Below are 17,316 nucleotides of genomic sequence, written 5' to 3'. Positions count from 1 at the left end.
ACCTGTCTGCCTTGGGTGACCCTACCAGGGGCATAAAGCCCCAGACAGCATAGCTCCTAGGATCATTGGGACACTCAAACCCCTCCACCACGATAAGGTGGCAGCCCAAGAAGAGGTCAAATGTCAACTACATATGTTTAATTCCAAAATAAAAGCCTTTTCCCCCTTAAGTTGCCGTGCTTTTATTTTAAAACTAAACATCAGATCGGGTTGATATTTGCTGGTTGTGTTCTAGAGCTGTCCCTCTGCAACCGAGAAGTGAGAGAAGTCACTACAGAGTTTAAGCAATAAACACGGCAACTTTGGGGGGCGGTGGATAAAAACGTGCTTTTAATAGGGTTTTATTTTGGAATTAAACATCAGATCCGGCATGGTGGTTGTGTTCCAGAGGTGTCCCTCTGCCACCTAGAAGTGAGAGAAGTCGCTAGAAACAGAAAGTTTTTCAGTATTGCTTAATTTCCCCAATTATTTCCGACACATTATTTCTTTTTGCAACAGCATAAATACAAAGTCTAAACATGACGCCGCTGGAAATCTACTTGCAGTAGCTCAACCATGAACCGGATGTGAGCTTTTATTGTGAACGCAGCACGTAAATGGGGGTACCGAAATGTCTTGAGCTGTCGCGCACGTGAATATCGTATGCGGGCCAGCTTTTCGAAGAGGCAGCTAGCTTTACGGCAGTCCAAGGGGAATACTTTTGACATCCAGTTTTTGTTAGTTAAAAACACCAAAAAAACAAGCAATCATGAAGGTGGAAATTATCCAGCTCGTTTTAATTTATTATGCTGTTAATTGATTCACTGCTTGTTGTGACAGACTTATTAATAGCTTGTTTTAAGGCAGTCAAACAATAGCAGCCTACCTTCCAGTATGCTGGTCCTCTGGTTGAATACATAGCACGGTTTGTCTTTATACAGCGCCATCTCCTGAGCGGGTGGAGACCTGTAATACCTCGGGTCCTTGAAGCTCATCTCCCATGGAGGAAAAACTGGCTTAGCCAGGCCGGGGACATAGTGCATTCGATCCCCGTAAGTCACCATGTCCAGTCCCGGGATTTCCACCTTCTCCCTGGGTTTCTTCTGAGGGGGTATCCTGGCTGCCAAGCAGCGGCTGACTCTCAGGTTCCTCCGAGTCTGAAGGCTGCTTGGTGCTCCATGTGCGGACAGCTTAGAAGCATTCAGGAAAACATTTGGAGAAAATAGAGAAACTGTCGCTTTTAAATAGCGTGTCGCTTCTGGGAGCATGATGCGGTCCAACTTCTTCGGTGTTCGGAAGATTAAAAATTCTTTTGATAACTGTGGCCTTCACTAAAAGACTAAAATGCTTTCAGGTGGCCGCCATGATGGCATTTCTTCATCAGCTGCTGCTGGTTACAGGAGCCTTTAGCGCCCCGTACAGGACTGGGGCGTTACACATAACCTACGGAGGCCGTTCTCCCTAAATTATGGAAGTCTGATCCAGAAAACCTTATGTATAATTTCAGTCCCTCCCGGAGTTTGGCCAATCATTAAGCAAACAGATGGGTTTAAAAAAATAATGTGGCCTTTAAAGTCCAGATTATTTGAAATAAAGATGTGCAAATTTTCTCTTTTTGTTAAACTAATCTTTATTATGCTGTCCTACTTTCTAAACAACAGATAAATTATTATTCTTACATCTCCACGTTTTATTTTGTCAACGGTTACACCACAGCAGCGATGCTATGGATAACATAAATAGTCTTTGTTCTCTCGCATGCATGAAATTTCCGGATGTAATAACATACAATGTGTGAATACATGGCAAAAAAATTATCTTTGTATTTGGATCATCTCTAAGAATAGCTTATCGAGGCAAAGCATAGCACTTCCTATGTGGGACCTAAATGTCTCCTCTGCTGCTGTAGCCCCATTTGCAGTGAGGAGAATTTGATACAGCACCTAGATAACCAGGTGTCCCACATTCAGCAAGATCTGATGCTTCTTAACTTCTAAAGTCAGAATTAAGGACAGTGTGTCCAAAAGCAGAATCTAAAGTGGCATAAATGTTTCATGGTCTTTTTTGTTATCAGCATCACACGTGCTGTTACTGATTTTTTTGCCTACAGAAAACATTTGAAAAGGTCAACTTGGGCGTTCCCTGTTGGCTGGGGCATTGATTACTGCACCATTTAATTGGATTAAGTGCAATATTGTATTTACTGATATTGTGGTACCACTGTTTTATTCAGGTTGTTTTGCTTGTTTCTTTCAGGGACTGAGGCTTCTGTGGTGTCGGTGTCTTGTTTTGTGTGATTATTTTGTTGCAGCACCTTTTTCTTTGTTTGTTACGGAGCCCCATAATTTGCTGTGTTTTGTAGTGTCGTGGGGGATCCCTTTTTCTTCACTGCTCCCTTCCCTCACGACTTCCCCCACTAGTAAGTCTCAGACTCTGTTAAGATTTAAATATTTTACTTCAACCAATAATTTTGTTTAACTGTATTCACTGTCCTAAACATTCTGTCTTAGGATTTTGCCAATTGCAAAGTGTTTTTTTGTTAGTTTTTTTATATATATTGAATGTCAATAAATTTTGCAGAACTTTTCGAATCTCGACTCCTCCTTCCAGCAGAACTTGCCTGTGTCCTTATTACAATTCATTGTTCCTGGAGTGTTATTCCAGGTGGTGCTGCTGGTTTCTTTTACTCATTGTAACTTTAACATCCTCTATTTGGGCTTCATAACCTTAAAGAAAATCCACCCCAAGTTGCTACAACAAAGACCTTAAACCTACTTCAACGATATTTTCTCTTACAGATTAGTGTCATCCTTCATTCATCCAGACGTTAAGTCTTTCATGGGAGATATGACCTTGTTCTCTGTATTTTTCTGTTATTTATAAAGTTACAAATAGACAGAATTAAAAAAATGTACACAGATTATATTTTAATGTCCATGAGAAATATGCTTATGCAATACAATGCATCAGTTTTGACGGAATACTTTTTTCACAAATTTCCACCTAAAAAAAAAAAAAAGACTTATTCTGAGAACTTTATTTTTTTCTATCTAAAATCATTACTCATGACAGATGAGACTGCTGCTGTGGTGCACGGAGAGTTGTCTTTATGCCTTGTCCTCGCTTGTATTTTACTGCCAGAGAGGTCAAACTGAGGAGGAGGATCACAGCTTTTCCCAGAAGCATCCAGTACCACATCTGTCCATGCAGACCTGCAAATACACAGAGGGATGCATGCAAAGCCGTTTGTTCCTCTTTCTCTTCTCCTACCTCTCCCTGCTTCAATGACCTAACACATCACCCCCATGCATTATCAATGTTTCTAGACATGAAGACAACACAGAAAATGATTCTGATTCTATCTGCTAAACACCCGCACACCCCTCATTTCATCTCACAAAATAACAAAAATTACTACAAATGAATAGAGCATAGATTATGTACTGGGAGAAAGGTAATGGAATGGAAGTCAGGCACCGAAACAGAACATTAGAAATCAGAAAGTTAAACACTGAGGCAGGGGTGGGAAAAAACAAATCACTAATCAGAGAAAATATGGTTCAGCTGTGGCAGGGAGAAAGCAGGTAAACTTAGGGAGGAGACTTATTCATAGAAGGTGAGCAAGTAGGACATACGGCTTCAGAAACCAAAAGGAAAAAATCTGACAGTAAGATCAATAATTTCAAATATAACACAAGAAAAAAACAAAGAAACTTAACACAAAGGAATGAACTCATATGGCAAAACCTAAACAATGATAAATACAGTGAATTGAACTGAATATGGCAAGAGCTATAGAACAGAAATTACCTGCAAGACAATGATTGTATTGTTAAACAAAAAGAAAGAAAACCCAGATGCCCAAGGAATGTGGAAAACATACAATGAAAAACTATGTAATAATGCAAGTGTTTCTAAAATACTTTTCAGTTCAATGATTGCCTGTAAACTTAATATCCTGACTGTACACATGAGATAACCTGGTCTCACACCCTTAGTGCCATCTGGGCATGAAAAGGAATGAAAGTTACGACTGTAACTACGTTTCTATGAATAAGGGATGAATCCCGGATGACCGCCAGAGACTGTGTTTAAAGCACTGAATGATCATTCTTGCGCATGCACAGGTCGAGAATCTTATACCAACATGGTCACACACGACCCCCAGTGACACCGGTAAGTCTTTATAGTCACGTGACAATGACAGCTCAGTCCCTTAATCTTCTTGTGAAACCCGATGATTCTGAGGAATCGAACGCTCTGGCAGTCATCCGGGATTCATAAAACCGTAGTTACAGTCGTAACTTTCGTTCTATTTCATCCCTACTGACCGTCAGAGGTGGTGCTTAAAGCACTGGATGACGATTACCAACAGAGTCCTGAGGAATCACACACAGAAAAGAAACAATACAAAAACATGACCACTTCACTGGGATGATGATGAATGCTGGGACAGGATCCCCTCCAGTGGGTGAAAGGCGGCCAGGTTAACCCTGTAAAACCTAGCAAAGGTATTTGGAGATTACCAGGAGGCTGCTGCACATATAGCCTCCAGAGGACCCCAGTCATAGCGGCCCATGACGCACTAATGCACCTGGTGGAATGGCACCGTACACCAGCAGTAGGTTGGTGGCCATATAGAACGTACGCTTGTTCCACCACATCCACAATCCAACGTGCAAGACGCAGTTTGGAAAGGGTCTGCCCCTTGTGGGGCCCTGCGTAGCAAACAAACAGACCATCAGACTGCAGTAGAGAAGCTGTGAGTCTGACACACGCTTCCAGTGCCCGAACAGGGCAGAGAGGCTCATCAGGCCCATCTGCATCAAAGCGAGCAAGCTGGAGGGGCACAGAGTGGCTCGCAGATGAGGCCACCTTAGGAAGAATGCCACATCAGGCCAAAGAGTAACGCCAGAACCAGCTGGGTTCCAACGGCAACAGGACTCGTGAACAGACAACGCATGTAATTCACCCACCCGCTCCGCTAAAGCCATGGCAAAGAGGAAAGCAGTCTTTTTTGACAAATACTCAAGGCTCACCTCCATGCCAAGGGCTCAAATGGGGGAGATCGCAGCGCAGTGAGGATGAGATAGAGGTCCCACACAGGTACAACAAGGCGTAAGGGAGGGTGCAAGCATCATGCACCCCTCAGAAACAAAGAAACGTCTTTGTTACGTCCTATCATCTCTCCACTCACCACTGCATGCCAACAAGAGATGGCAGCCACATATGACCAGCAGTCATAGTGAGGGAGTCCATCATGATCCCAAGAAACGTGACCTCTTGAGATGGAACCAAGTTGCTCTTCTGTCAGTTCACACAAAGACCCAATAGGTCTATGTGATCGAGTAATGTGCGTGTGTCTGCCGCCGCCTGAGCTTGGTCGACTTGAAGTAGGTGTCTTTCAAGTTGACCAAGGTGAACCAGTCACCTGGGGAGATTGTCTGAAGCACATCCCTGATGGTCAACAAGTGGAAAGAGATAGTCTTCAAAAACACATTGAGACCTCTCAGGTCCAAAATTGGGTGGAGTCTGCCAGGCTTTTTTGGGACTAAAAAATACTTTGGAGTAAAAGCCCCCTGGCGCACAGATGAGCCACTTGTCCAAGTAGGGCAGAATTTTCAACCCCTTGGCCTGCAGAGGACACAGGGCTGCAGCCACGCACCGAGTGCCCACACGCGAGGACAGAGAGAGGCCGAATGGAAGAACTCTGAATTGAAAATGCTTGCCCTGAAATGCAAAGCAGAGAAACTGCCAATGGTGTGGTGCAATCAGAACATGAAAGTAGGTGTCCTTCAAGTTGACCAAGGTGAATCAGTCGCCTGGGGAGATTGTCTGAAGCACATCCCTGATGCTCAACCAGTGGAAAGGGATAGTCTTCAAAAACACATCGAGACCTCTCAGGTCCAAAATTGGGTGGAGTCTGCCAGGCTTTTTTGGGACTAAAAATACTAAGCCCCCTGGATCCCGCATAGGGTCGACAGGCAATATAGCTCCCTTGGCCAAGCAAGGCGTCCATCTCGTGGCTCAGAGCCTGAGCCTTTACCTGGTTGTGAATCACTGTCATCCTGACTCGACCAGGAACAGGAGGGCGGCGGCGGAACTGTAGTGTGTAACCCCGAGTCAGTGTAGACATCACCCATGGATCAGGAACAAGAGCGGTCCAGTAACTGAACTGGTCTGGGGTAAAGTGTCCCACCGCCAGCTCGCTATCATTTTTGAACCCCCCTACCCCTAAGAGGGCGTGAGGGTTGCCGAGTGGACTGCTTGGGTTGAGAAGCGATGCGAGCCCGACCCCTGGAAACATCCCACTGGCCAGGAGGAGGCCCTGCAGCAGGCCGTGGCTGCCCCACGGAGGTTGTAGATGGGGCTAGATAAGTGCATGAAAAAGATGCAGAGGCATTCCCAGCAGGGTGCTGCAATCACGTGCGATGAAGGCCGGCCAGCTGCTGCCTGGTATGAGAAGCTTGGGCTGACCGCTCCAAGGCTGCAACCGCAGCAGAGCTAAACAACTCTCCAGGGACCACTGGAAAACTCATCAGGGTCCTTCTACAGGTTTCGGTAAGAGGAGACTGTGCCAGCCAGACCTGGCATCGTACCTGGACAAGGGTATATAGGACACCGACAATTTTCCTTGACAAAAGAACAAACGCATAAAGAGATGTGTCCATCAAACCTTGAGTAGGCGCATCAATTGCCAAGCTCTCCAGAGAGGCTGAGAGACCCAGTAATAAATGCGACAATGAGTTACTGAGTCGCCCCAATCGAGCCCCCAAGACATAAACTCTACAGAGCAGATCATCAGTCACACGACACTGAGGATGAGGACACCTAGCATTAGCTCTCAGAACCTCATCTGGAGCCACAATGAGGGATGCTATGGCAGGCTCAAAAGAAGGCATATGACCCAAGCCAAACTTGGGCTCATCCTGCATGGCCGCCAGGGCCCTGCCATCAGAGGTTGGCCGTGAAAAGACCTTAGTGTCTGCCCAACAGGCATGTACCTCCTTCACATAGTTGGCAGATGGGGGAACCATAAAGGACGACCTAGTAGTAGGACCCCGAAAGATAGCACTAGAAGTATCAGGCTGGCTCTGTGGAGCATCCAGCTGCAACCAAGCAAGCGCAGTTCTCAAAGCGCCCACTATCAAATTATCCTCTTCTGACTGAGAGCAGGAAGAGATATGTGAACTGGCAGTCGACATATGCGAGCCAGATTCAAACGGATCTTGAAAATCAGTACCAGATGCTGCCAGGGATATAGCATCATCTTCTAAAACAGAGTCCTGAACCCATGCTGTGCCCTGGGTCTGAGTCTCCAGTCAGACTAGAGCCACCCCCGTCTCTAAGAAACTCGAGCAGTGCTTTCAAAATCTGTTCCAACTCTGGAGTAAGATGGGCCACCTGCCCAGATAGAATCCCTGGAATTCTTCTTGGTCCTCTTACGTGGAGGTTCCATAGCCTCAGGAGCCATACGCTTCATAGGCTGGCTGGCACCTCTAAAGTCAGCCAAAGAGCAGTATGCCTCCTTTAGGTGATCCAGCCCCAAACAAGAGGGACACAGATCATGCCCATCCTCCAACTAGAGAGGGGCCAAACAGACTCTGCAGCCTGGCACATACAGCATTTCACGCTCACAAGACAAGGTCAGGTCGAGCTGAAATTGCCACTCTTGACACTTAGCCGACGAGCGAATGGACCAGGGGACCCGGTCGAGCAGAAAACGCCACCAGGGGTTCCCAAGCAGATAAAAAAACTGCAAGGAGCACTACGACCACCGTAGCACGGTTGCAATATTTAATGAGGCAAGCCGAACATGGCTGCACAACAAAAGAAAGAGCAAACCCAAAAAAACGGCTGCGATTAAACAAATATAGGCAAGCCGACAAGGCTGCACAACATAAACAAAAAGCAAGCCGAATGTTGGCTTGTCTAATAATATAAGACAAGCCAACATGGCGGCACAACAGGCACGTGCAGTGGGGCAGCTGGGGGTGGTTGAGCACCTGCCCCTTTTGCTCCTTGCCCCCAGGTGCCCTTTTGGTCAATTTTAATTTTTTTAAATTTTTTTGGTATTATCATTTTCTAAGCCCTCTTCTGACACATAACATGTACTAAAATTATTCTTTTTTTTTTTTTGTGCAACATAATAAGCCCTCCGGTCACATTGTTACCTTTGACCTTTTGCCCGTGACGCATGACGCAGTTGCCTCTCTCACAGTGAGATAAAGCGACTAACTGCGGAGCTCAACGTAGTGAACGTTCCAGATTACAGAACAGTTTTTGGTGAATTAAAAAAAAAAAAAGTTTTTGGTGAATAAAGTGTAGTAGACTTGCTGCTTGTCAGATGACGGAAAACGTTGAAGTATCGTTTCTGCTTCAGCTCGGAGTCGCGGTTTAAGCAGAGAGGTAATGAAATACAACAGACACTGACAGGCCTCTGCGTCTGCCTTTCTCTGAAGAACTACTGAGGGGAGGAGACAGCCAGGTGAGGAGAAACTGTTCTTATCTATCGATTCACTATTTTTATCAGACAGACATTAGACTGTTGTTGTTGTGCTATTAGCTAACTGCTAGCTAATGACTTTGCTAGCAAAGCAAGATAACTAAAAGCTTCTTCCCTGTGTACGAGGCACATCGCCCGTCCAAAATCGATCATCTCCATAATGGATATGTCTTCTAATTTCCTTTGCTGCATAATGTACATTTCATTTATTCTGGCGTTAGGTAAATGTATCTTGAAGGAAAATAACACTTAAATAAAAGTCCAACAAGGATATTCATTTAGAATTAAAAATAACTCACCCTGATTTACCATGACAGATATAATGAATGTAATAAAAGTGTCATTAATGAAGGGGAAAAAACTCAACCCAGACCTTAAGTAAGTTTAGGGTCTGGTTTGCAGAGTATGCAGTTAAATATTTTCCCCCAATTATTCAATGGAAAAAAAAACTAACCTCAGTTAAGTAAAATAAAATTGTAATCAAAACTTTTGGAATTGTAATGATTTCTTTTTTTAAAGACAAATCGTTTTGTTTAAAAAACTTTTTTTTTAAATTAAATAACAAATTTTTGTCTTGTGAACTTAAAAAGTTATTTGTCAAACAAACTTTTATTTGTTTGGCAAAATCACAAACTTTTGTTGCGATTTTGGGCCCCGCCCACAATGTCATGTGAGAATCACAAGCAAAACTTTGAGTCAAACAAAAACTTAGAATATCAAGAAAAGATWTCTGACATGCACAAATAAGTTTGTTTTGCAAAAAAAAAATCACTTCATGAGACAAATGTGATTTAAATGTTTAAAAAAGTTTTTTTTAAGCAAAACTCAGTAGGTTTTTCTCATGGTGACATTCATTAACAATTACATTTTTGCTTTTGTTTTTTTCTTTTTTCTGCAGTTCCAGTTAAAGTTTGCTGCAGCTCTGCTGTCCTGAATGGACCGTCTTCATCTCCACTGCAGCAAACAGGAAGTTCTTTGTTTTATAGATTACCGTCACTAAAAGGTTGCATTGTGCCCTTGTTTATATTTTAATAGTGTAATTCTGTAAAGACAAAATATGTCTGGTGGTCCAGCTCTGCTTTACATATCTTGCTAAATTGCGGGTTTGAATATTGCAAAACTTTCCTATAACAAAATCAGACCTGCAGAAAGAAATTACTAATATCTTACATATGCATGGTGTTATGCTCTATATAGATATTTCCCTTAGCTTTGATTGTATATCTCACAATTTTGTAATTTATCATTGTTTATTAAACTCTGAAAGCTGAGAGGCTGTTAATATTCTGTCCTAAAATGCGGTAAGATGTGCCCCCTTTTTTTTTTAGCACCTGCCCCTTTAGTGGTCTCTGCACGGCCCTGCGGCACAATATAAAGAAAAAGTCATCCCGAAAACGGCTGCAATACAATCAACTAAAGGCAATCCGAACGAGACTGCCAGCCACAAATACAAGCCGATACGGCCAAGCAACAAGCTGGTCGGAGCTGGCTAACGCCGTATCACCAGCAGCAACAGGAAAATCGACGCGGATAGCGAACGCGCTGCTGCTCCCGTCGATTAAAAAGAGAACAACAACTTATCAATCCTTTTCAACCGACGAGTTCTATCTTCAGAGATTCAGCAGCTGAGATTGAGTCCAAAATCCGATGTGAGATTCATCCTGCAGTGAATCCGTCTCTCTTTATAGATTCTCCCTCTTCTCCCTCACATCGTGTCTTTAGGAAACTTTCAAAACAAAAGCTGAAGATTTAGGATGTATCTTACTAGTGAAAGAAATACATATAAATAATAGTCTTTACCACCTGTGTAAACTTTGTTGGTGAATGTTGTAACACATAATATAAGTGTGTTATATTGTTTCATTTCTAATATAGGCTCTTGTGTCAGATAATCTAAGGCAATGTTAGAGAATAATAATTTTTTTAGATTTACAGAATCTCAGTTATCCTTCATAGCGGCTGAACCTGTATTACACCAAGCACTGTAGCTAATATTAGCTGGTATCTCAGCCAATACCACCGGTGGTCATAAATACAGTAAAGTAATATTCTAATCACAATATATACACAATAATATGTCCATCTTACTTGTGAAATGTTCTCTGTGGAGCCTCACATCAATAGTCCATCGATCAGAACAACAATATCCCTCAGTGTTGAGGCATCTTCTGCTGTTTTGGTTGAGCAAAGTCGGAGGCTATACCTCTCCAAGATGGCCGCCGTATTTCCTGCGCCGGAGCAGCCAATGCGGGGTCTACTCTTATATTATGTCTATGGGTATAAGCATATACCAACATAGCATAGTCCATAGCATAGTATTTCATGTCTATGGGCAGGGTTAGGGTTAGGTGGTTATCTATCATGGTAGTTCAGGGTGAGTTATTTTTAATTCTAAATGAATATCCTTGTTGGACTATTATTATATAGTGTTATTCTCCTTCAAGATACATTTACCCAATGCTAGAATAAATGCAATGTACATTATGCAGCAAAGGAAATTAGAAGATCGGATATATCCATTATGGAGATGATCGGTTTTGGACGGGCGATGTGCCCTTATTGTATAAGTAATACTGAAGAATGACTGATATCATTAACGGTACAGGGAAGAAGCTTTTAGTTATCTTGCTTTGCTAGCAAAGTCGTTAGCTAGCAGCTAGCTAATAGCACAACAACAACAGCCTAATGTCYGTMTGATAAAAATAVTGAATCGATAGATAAGAACAGTTTCTCCTCACCTGGTTGTCTCCTCCCCTCAGTAGTTCTTCAGAGAAAGGCAGACGCAGAGGCCTGTCAGTGTCTGTTGTATTTCATTACCTCTCTGCTTAAACCGCGACTCCGAGCTGAAGCAGAAACGATACGTTCAATGTTTTCCGTCATCTGACAAGCAGCAAGTCTCCACTTTATTCACCAAAAACGATTTTTTTAATTCACCAAAAACTGTTCTGTAATCTGGAACGTTTGCTACGTTGAGCTCCGCAGTTAGTCGCTTTATCTCACTGTGCAAGAGGCAATTGAGTCGTGCGTCATGGGTAAAAGGTCAAAGGTAACAAGGTGACCAGAGGGCTTATTATGTTGTACAAAAAACCCCCAACAAAAAAACAAATAATTTTAATACATGTTATTATGTGTCAGAAGACGGCTTAGAAAATAATAATACCAAAAAAAAACTGTTTAGATTACTGATTTTGTGTTGCACCCAGTGCCAGAATTCACGTTATTGGTCTTGGGGAGGAATTGTAACAGCATGGTTTACACCAGGGGTTTTCAATAAGTCGATCGTGGAAGGTTTTGAGTCGGGTCATTCTCTGAATTTGGTGCATTTTGTGTCCCACAGGTTTATCTCAAAGATTTTCATACAATGCAAACCACATTTTTTTGAGAAAATCAAGAAATGGAAATATCTATGTGTCTTGGTAATATAACATGCAAATATATTTTAAAAATCCATCCATTTTCTTTACACCCTTGTCCCTTAATGGGGTCAGGAGGGTTGCTGGTGCCCATCTCCAGCTAACGTTCCAGGCAAGAAGCGGGGTCACCCTGGACAGGTAGCCAGTCTGTCGCAGGGCAACACAGAGACACACAGGACAAACAACCATGCACACACACACTCACACCTAGGGRCAATTTGGASAGRCCAATTAACCTGACAGTYATGTTTWTRGACTGTKGGAGGAAACCGGAGTACCTGGAGAAAACCCACCATGCACAGGGAGAACATGGAGACTCCATGCAGAAAGACCGGGGCCGGGAATCAAACCCAGAACCTTCTTGCTGCAAGGCAACAGCTCTACCAACTGCACCACTGTGCAGCTCTATTTTAAAAATCATGTTCTGAAAAATTTGATGGGTTGTTGAAGCGTAGAGGTCCCCACTGACTAATGTCCATTTTTTCCTGAATATAAAACAAATAAAAATAGCCACTAACTGCAAGTTATTTGTACTTTTCTAAAAAAATGTAGGTCTACTTTAACCTAAATAAAAGAAATGAGAAAAATACATGAATTATATATAAAATACCACTTTTTAATCCTGTCCCTCAAGTTTTGTTTTGGAGGTGGAGGAGCTTGTGAACAGTGTAAAAATAACATGCTCAGTGATGTGGCAAAGACCAAAGAGATGCTGATGGACTTTGAAAAGAGATCCTGCTGTGTTTGTGTATTTGTGTTAATTCCTGGTCATAGACAGACAGATTTCACTGCCCCCATCTTTCTGACATGCTGAATAACAGACATGGTTGTGATGCTACATTAGTGTTACAGTGGCACTAAACAATCATAATGTATATAACCTGTTTTAGCACCAAATGTAACAGAAAAAAGTTGAAACTTACTAGAAACACAGAGATCTGGTTTACTGTTATGTAGGTCTGTGCTGCAAAGCTTCTGGTTGCTCACTGTGGTCGGGGTGGAGGGTGTTGACTGGCTGCCTGGAGCAAAAATGATTATTCCATCAATAAACAAGTTTAACTTCATTTTAAACATATAGAGAATCTGCTATAAGTCTCTGTTAAAACAATAATTCCTCTCAACTGTCTACATGCTCTATGAGGCACCTCTGCAAAGTCAGTGACTCAATCAAAATTGTGGGACTTTTTTAATTAATTTCTCATTCATTAATTAGGATCAAAATGGAATGTGTGATTAGATCTGAATGTTATGCTTCAACTTGACTGTATTAGAATAAATTAGGTTAATTTAAATTGACTTTTAATTAGTTTGCATGCTGTATAACTGGAGATAAGTTGGAGGTGTTTGTCTTGTAAAGTGCCTCTGGTTGACATTTTGGTATAGATTAAAAGAAAAGAAAACAGAAAAACTGATCTCAGTTTCAAGTGGGAACACAACCAGTGCATAGCTGTGTTCTTTGCAGATTTAAATAACACTTTTTAAATGATGCCAATTCAGTTCATTGATGAAAATCCTACACAGATTAGTATTAGTTCTGTTGACCTTGTAAATATGAAAAGAAATTGATGATGGAAAGGAAGAAATGCCTTCTGAGTAAATCATTGACAAAGCATTTTCTGACTCTATGTTTGGCAGAAAAAATGCAAACAGAAATACAGGCCTCAATTAACCAGTCTGAAAAGTATAGCCAGTGAACAGCAGCCTGGCAGTATGCTCTGCTCTCCTGGGTCTGATTTGCCAAAACAAGTATGGAAACTAAAGACATTCCAAGAGAAAGTAAAAGAAATGGCTGTTTTAATTTTTTTAATGCTTATGACAAGACAACTATGGAAATCAAAGCTATATAAATTGCTTCTGAATATATTCAAATAATTCCATACAAAAAAATGTAAATAATAAAAACCACTTGAGCTGTCAAAATATCAATCTTTTCTCGTAAATCCAAACTTTTTCTGACCTGTTTTAACTTTCAATTGTATTTCTCTAAAAAGTATATTTTTAGAGGACACTTCTCAGAGTGCACTCTCAAAACTGTATTTGCAACAATTAAGTCCAATGCCATCTTTGTATCCATGACACAAGCTTCACCAGGGACAGATCCTGTACTGACTGTGGTGGTGCAGGGTGGAGCACAACTCCCATAAGGAGACCTTAGTCCTCGATGCAGCATGCAGTCATAAGTTCGGTTCCAGCCTGAGGACCTTTGCTTCATGTCTTTCCTCTCTATCATTACCCACTCCTCTCAAATAAAGGCTGTTTTTATTTGAAAGCAAGAGTTTTTTGAGCCAAAAAACTCTGATGAAAAAGTGATAATTTACTAGTTTCCTTCTTTATTTGAAGTAAACTAAATGATTTGAGTAAGACTGACATTTGTCATCCTAAACACAATGAATTCAGTTTAAAACACTGAATAAATTCAGTTAGATGATCATAATATATTGAGTTGGATAGACATAACTTGAGTTACTTAAGCTTAATTGAATTATTTGTTTCCAATTGAAGCAATTCAATTAAGTTGGTTCAACTAATTTCTTTTTACAGTGTTATTTATTCTTAAATAGTGCTTTTGTACCTTTTAAGAAATATCAAATAATCATTGATAAAAGTCAATGAAAAACTGTTAATGTTCTAAAACTACAAAAAACAGGTTGCAAATTTTGTCTTGTATTTATGTTAATGATTGTTAAATTGCAAAGTAAAAGGCTGTTTGTTTAATAAGATTTAGGCCTTGAACTTCTTGTCAATTAAAATTCAACAGAAAATCTTCACCTTGCCTGTGATGGCCTGATAACTCTTCATAGTCAGATGGTGTTTTTTGAACACTGACAGTTGAGATGGGCTGAAACTCTGCCTGTGACCCTAAAAAAGACTAAATAGGCTCAGACAATGTGTATAAATGTTTTTTTTATTTTATTTTGCCTCCCAAATGTGGCAGTGTGGCACCAGTGATGCTTCCTTTGAGACAAAGTTATGATGATCTTACCTGTTATCTGAATGTAGACTAGAGGACTAATTGCATCGACTGTTTTATAATCTGGATGAGTGCTACAGCTGTAATTCCCAGTGTCTGCTATTTTTGCAGACGTGATGTGTAGAACCACAGTCACATTGGGCTGAGAGGAGGTCATGTTGATGAGACACTTCTGAAAGACAAACACCAACAATGATGTGATCTCAGACGTGGCAGCCTTTCTTAGCATTGACTTAGCATAGCCTTTCTTTGCTAAGCGCTTCTGCAGTAACTTTAGTGAAATCTACATTTTACAGACTTTTCATACTCTAATCACGTTTACAGAAAGCCTATCCCATGACTCTACATTAAGCTGAAATGTTTTATTATGCATATAATATTCCTAAAGTGCTCAAACAGTGTGGTTCATTAAGCAGTTATGATGAGCTGTTTGTTTACATGTGAATGTATGTCTTCAATTATGGTTAATTTTAAATGCCGGGTAAACCAGCTGAATAGGATTTCTTTTAAAGAGTAGATATTGTTTTTAAATTTGGATTACATAAACAATTGGACTGGTGGCAGGTTCCAGTTTCAGGCAACAAACCAAAGCATCAGACAATATTGAAAATCTTTAGTGACTAAGTCAAGAAAAGAAAATGTACATGAAGCTCAGGGAAAGCAGCAGAGAAAAAACTAAAACAGAAAGCTATAAGGAAGGAGTTTAGGGAAGTTTAGCAGAAGATCCGTGAAAGAGAAAGAAGAGCTAAAATACTGAGGTAAAGGTGGAAATGAGAAAGGAACCCTAAGAGCTCGTCACAGCTGAGGAAGGGAGTAGGTAGAAGCAAATTAGGAAATGATGAAAAACTGGGAAGGGGAGCAGAAAGGAAAGTTCCAGTCAATGGAAATTTGATGGAATTTAAAAAAAGTGTCCTAAATAATGTTTTTGACATTTATGATACTTGGTAAATTCGAAAAGAACTAAGAAGTCAACTCTGAGTTAAGTGAGTACAGAAATCTTTTAGTAAAAAAGTAACATCCTGAAATAATCCATTCAGAATAAATGACAAGCAAAAACAAAGACTCATGAAAGACAGTAAAATAGTGCAAATGTATCAAACATTCTACTATACTGCTATCACATAATTCATGCCCTAATTGTTTTGATATCACAAATTAGTTAATTTTTGTTATCATTTTACTTGTCAAAGGAGTTAAATTTAATGAACTGCAATGACTAGATCTTTCAACTTTCCGAATCTTATAGTTTCCATGTTTCTAGTTGGGTTTAGAACTTAAACATGTTGGAGGCCACTTTAAATCTGTTTTTCAGCAACTTTGACTTTTTTTATTTAAGATAAATTAGTTAAAGCAGTAAAGTTTTTCACAGTTTTTGTTAATGAGTTAATTCATTGCAACATTTCTGTAAAATCTGACAAATATTTTTGACCTACCTTACTTTCACCTTCTTTCCACATCTGTGCAAAATGCATGGAGGATAAAAATGTAAATTTACAACTCAAGTTGAAATCTACTCCGACTCGATGTTTAAAACCGTTTCCAGGTGAAATGCTCACATCAGCTCCATGAGCAGCTCCTGTGGAATCAAGCATGCAGCTGCTTAATATCATAACATTTGTACGCAGTCTTTCTCATAATTCTGGATAAGTCTAGCTTTTAATTCCTCTTTTAGGTAGTTTTTTAACTAATGTCTTGTAGATTAGCCTTGTTGTTTAACTGTATGAGTTAAAATCAATTGAATTTAATTCAGTTTTTAACACACAGTTAACATATGAAAATGTATAATCAAATCAGTCAAATTTCATAAACATATTCACATTCATTACATACAATGTAATGAATGTGACAATCACAATGCAGTTAAATTTAGTTTATAATCCCAAAGTGTTCAGAAACATTAGGCAAATTATGTTTATAGTACCTTGTGCAAATCTAAAGATCTAAGACCATTGAGGCTCTTCTAACATGAAGAAGAAGAACATACTAAAACTGAATGGACTTCATAGCATACTATATAATGACATAAAATGCAAGAAAATTAGCACTTGGCATGTGCATCAAATTAGTGTGTATGTTGTTTAATTGATTCAAAATTCATAAAAGTCTCACCATTAGCTGAAATCAAGGAGATCAAACTTATCACCAGCGCCAACATGTTTCTACTTCTCTCTGCGCATCAGTTACTTCCCGTTACGTGTAGATTAGCGTTTCACCATCAAATAGTTTCCTCCTCGCCGCTCCGCTCAGCACCGCGCGCGCTTGTTCAGCACTCTTATCTGCACAACTAAGAACACCGTGAAAGTTCAAACAACAGCGTTGTCCCACTTTATTCACTTTCTGCACTCTTTTCAACTGCGCTCTCATATATATATGAGAGCGCAGTATATATATATATATATATCACCTGCCTCCCCTGACCGCATGTCACTGTGTGTATATATATATAT

The 17,316-nt window shown here is 40.5% G+C and overlaps 1 protein-coding gene across 1 annotated transcript in view; it reads right to left on the bottom strand.

Annotated features, from left to right (window-relative positions):
• mrpl37 (mitochondrial ribosomal protein L37) overlaps window positions 1-1,382 on the bottom strand; it is a 16,684-nt gene extending 15,302 nt beyond the window's left edge. Inside the window, exon 1 of the mRNA XM_008433583.2 lies at window positions 866-1,382. Coding sequence (XP_008431805.1) covers window positions 866-1,247 — 382 coding nt within the window. The 5' untranslated portion in view covers window positions 1,248-1,382. The remainder of the gene's footprint in view (window positions 1-865) is intronic.
• Between the last annotated feature and the right edge of the window lie 15,934 nt (window positions 1,383-17,316).

The sequence above is a fragment of the Poecilia reticulata genome, linkage group LG17 (genome assembly GCF_000633615.1).
Source record: "Poecilia reticulata strain Guanapo linkage group LG17, Guppy_female_1.0+MT, whole genome shotgun sequence".
In the NCBI taxonomy this organism is placed as follows: domain Eukaryota; kingdom Metazoa; phylum Chordata; class Actinopteri; order Cyprinodontiformes; family Poeciliidae; genus Poecilia; species Poecilia reticulata.
Note: the sequence above shows the minus strand (reverse complement) of the source record. Positions and strands in the feature narration are given on the sequence as shown.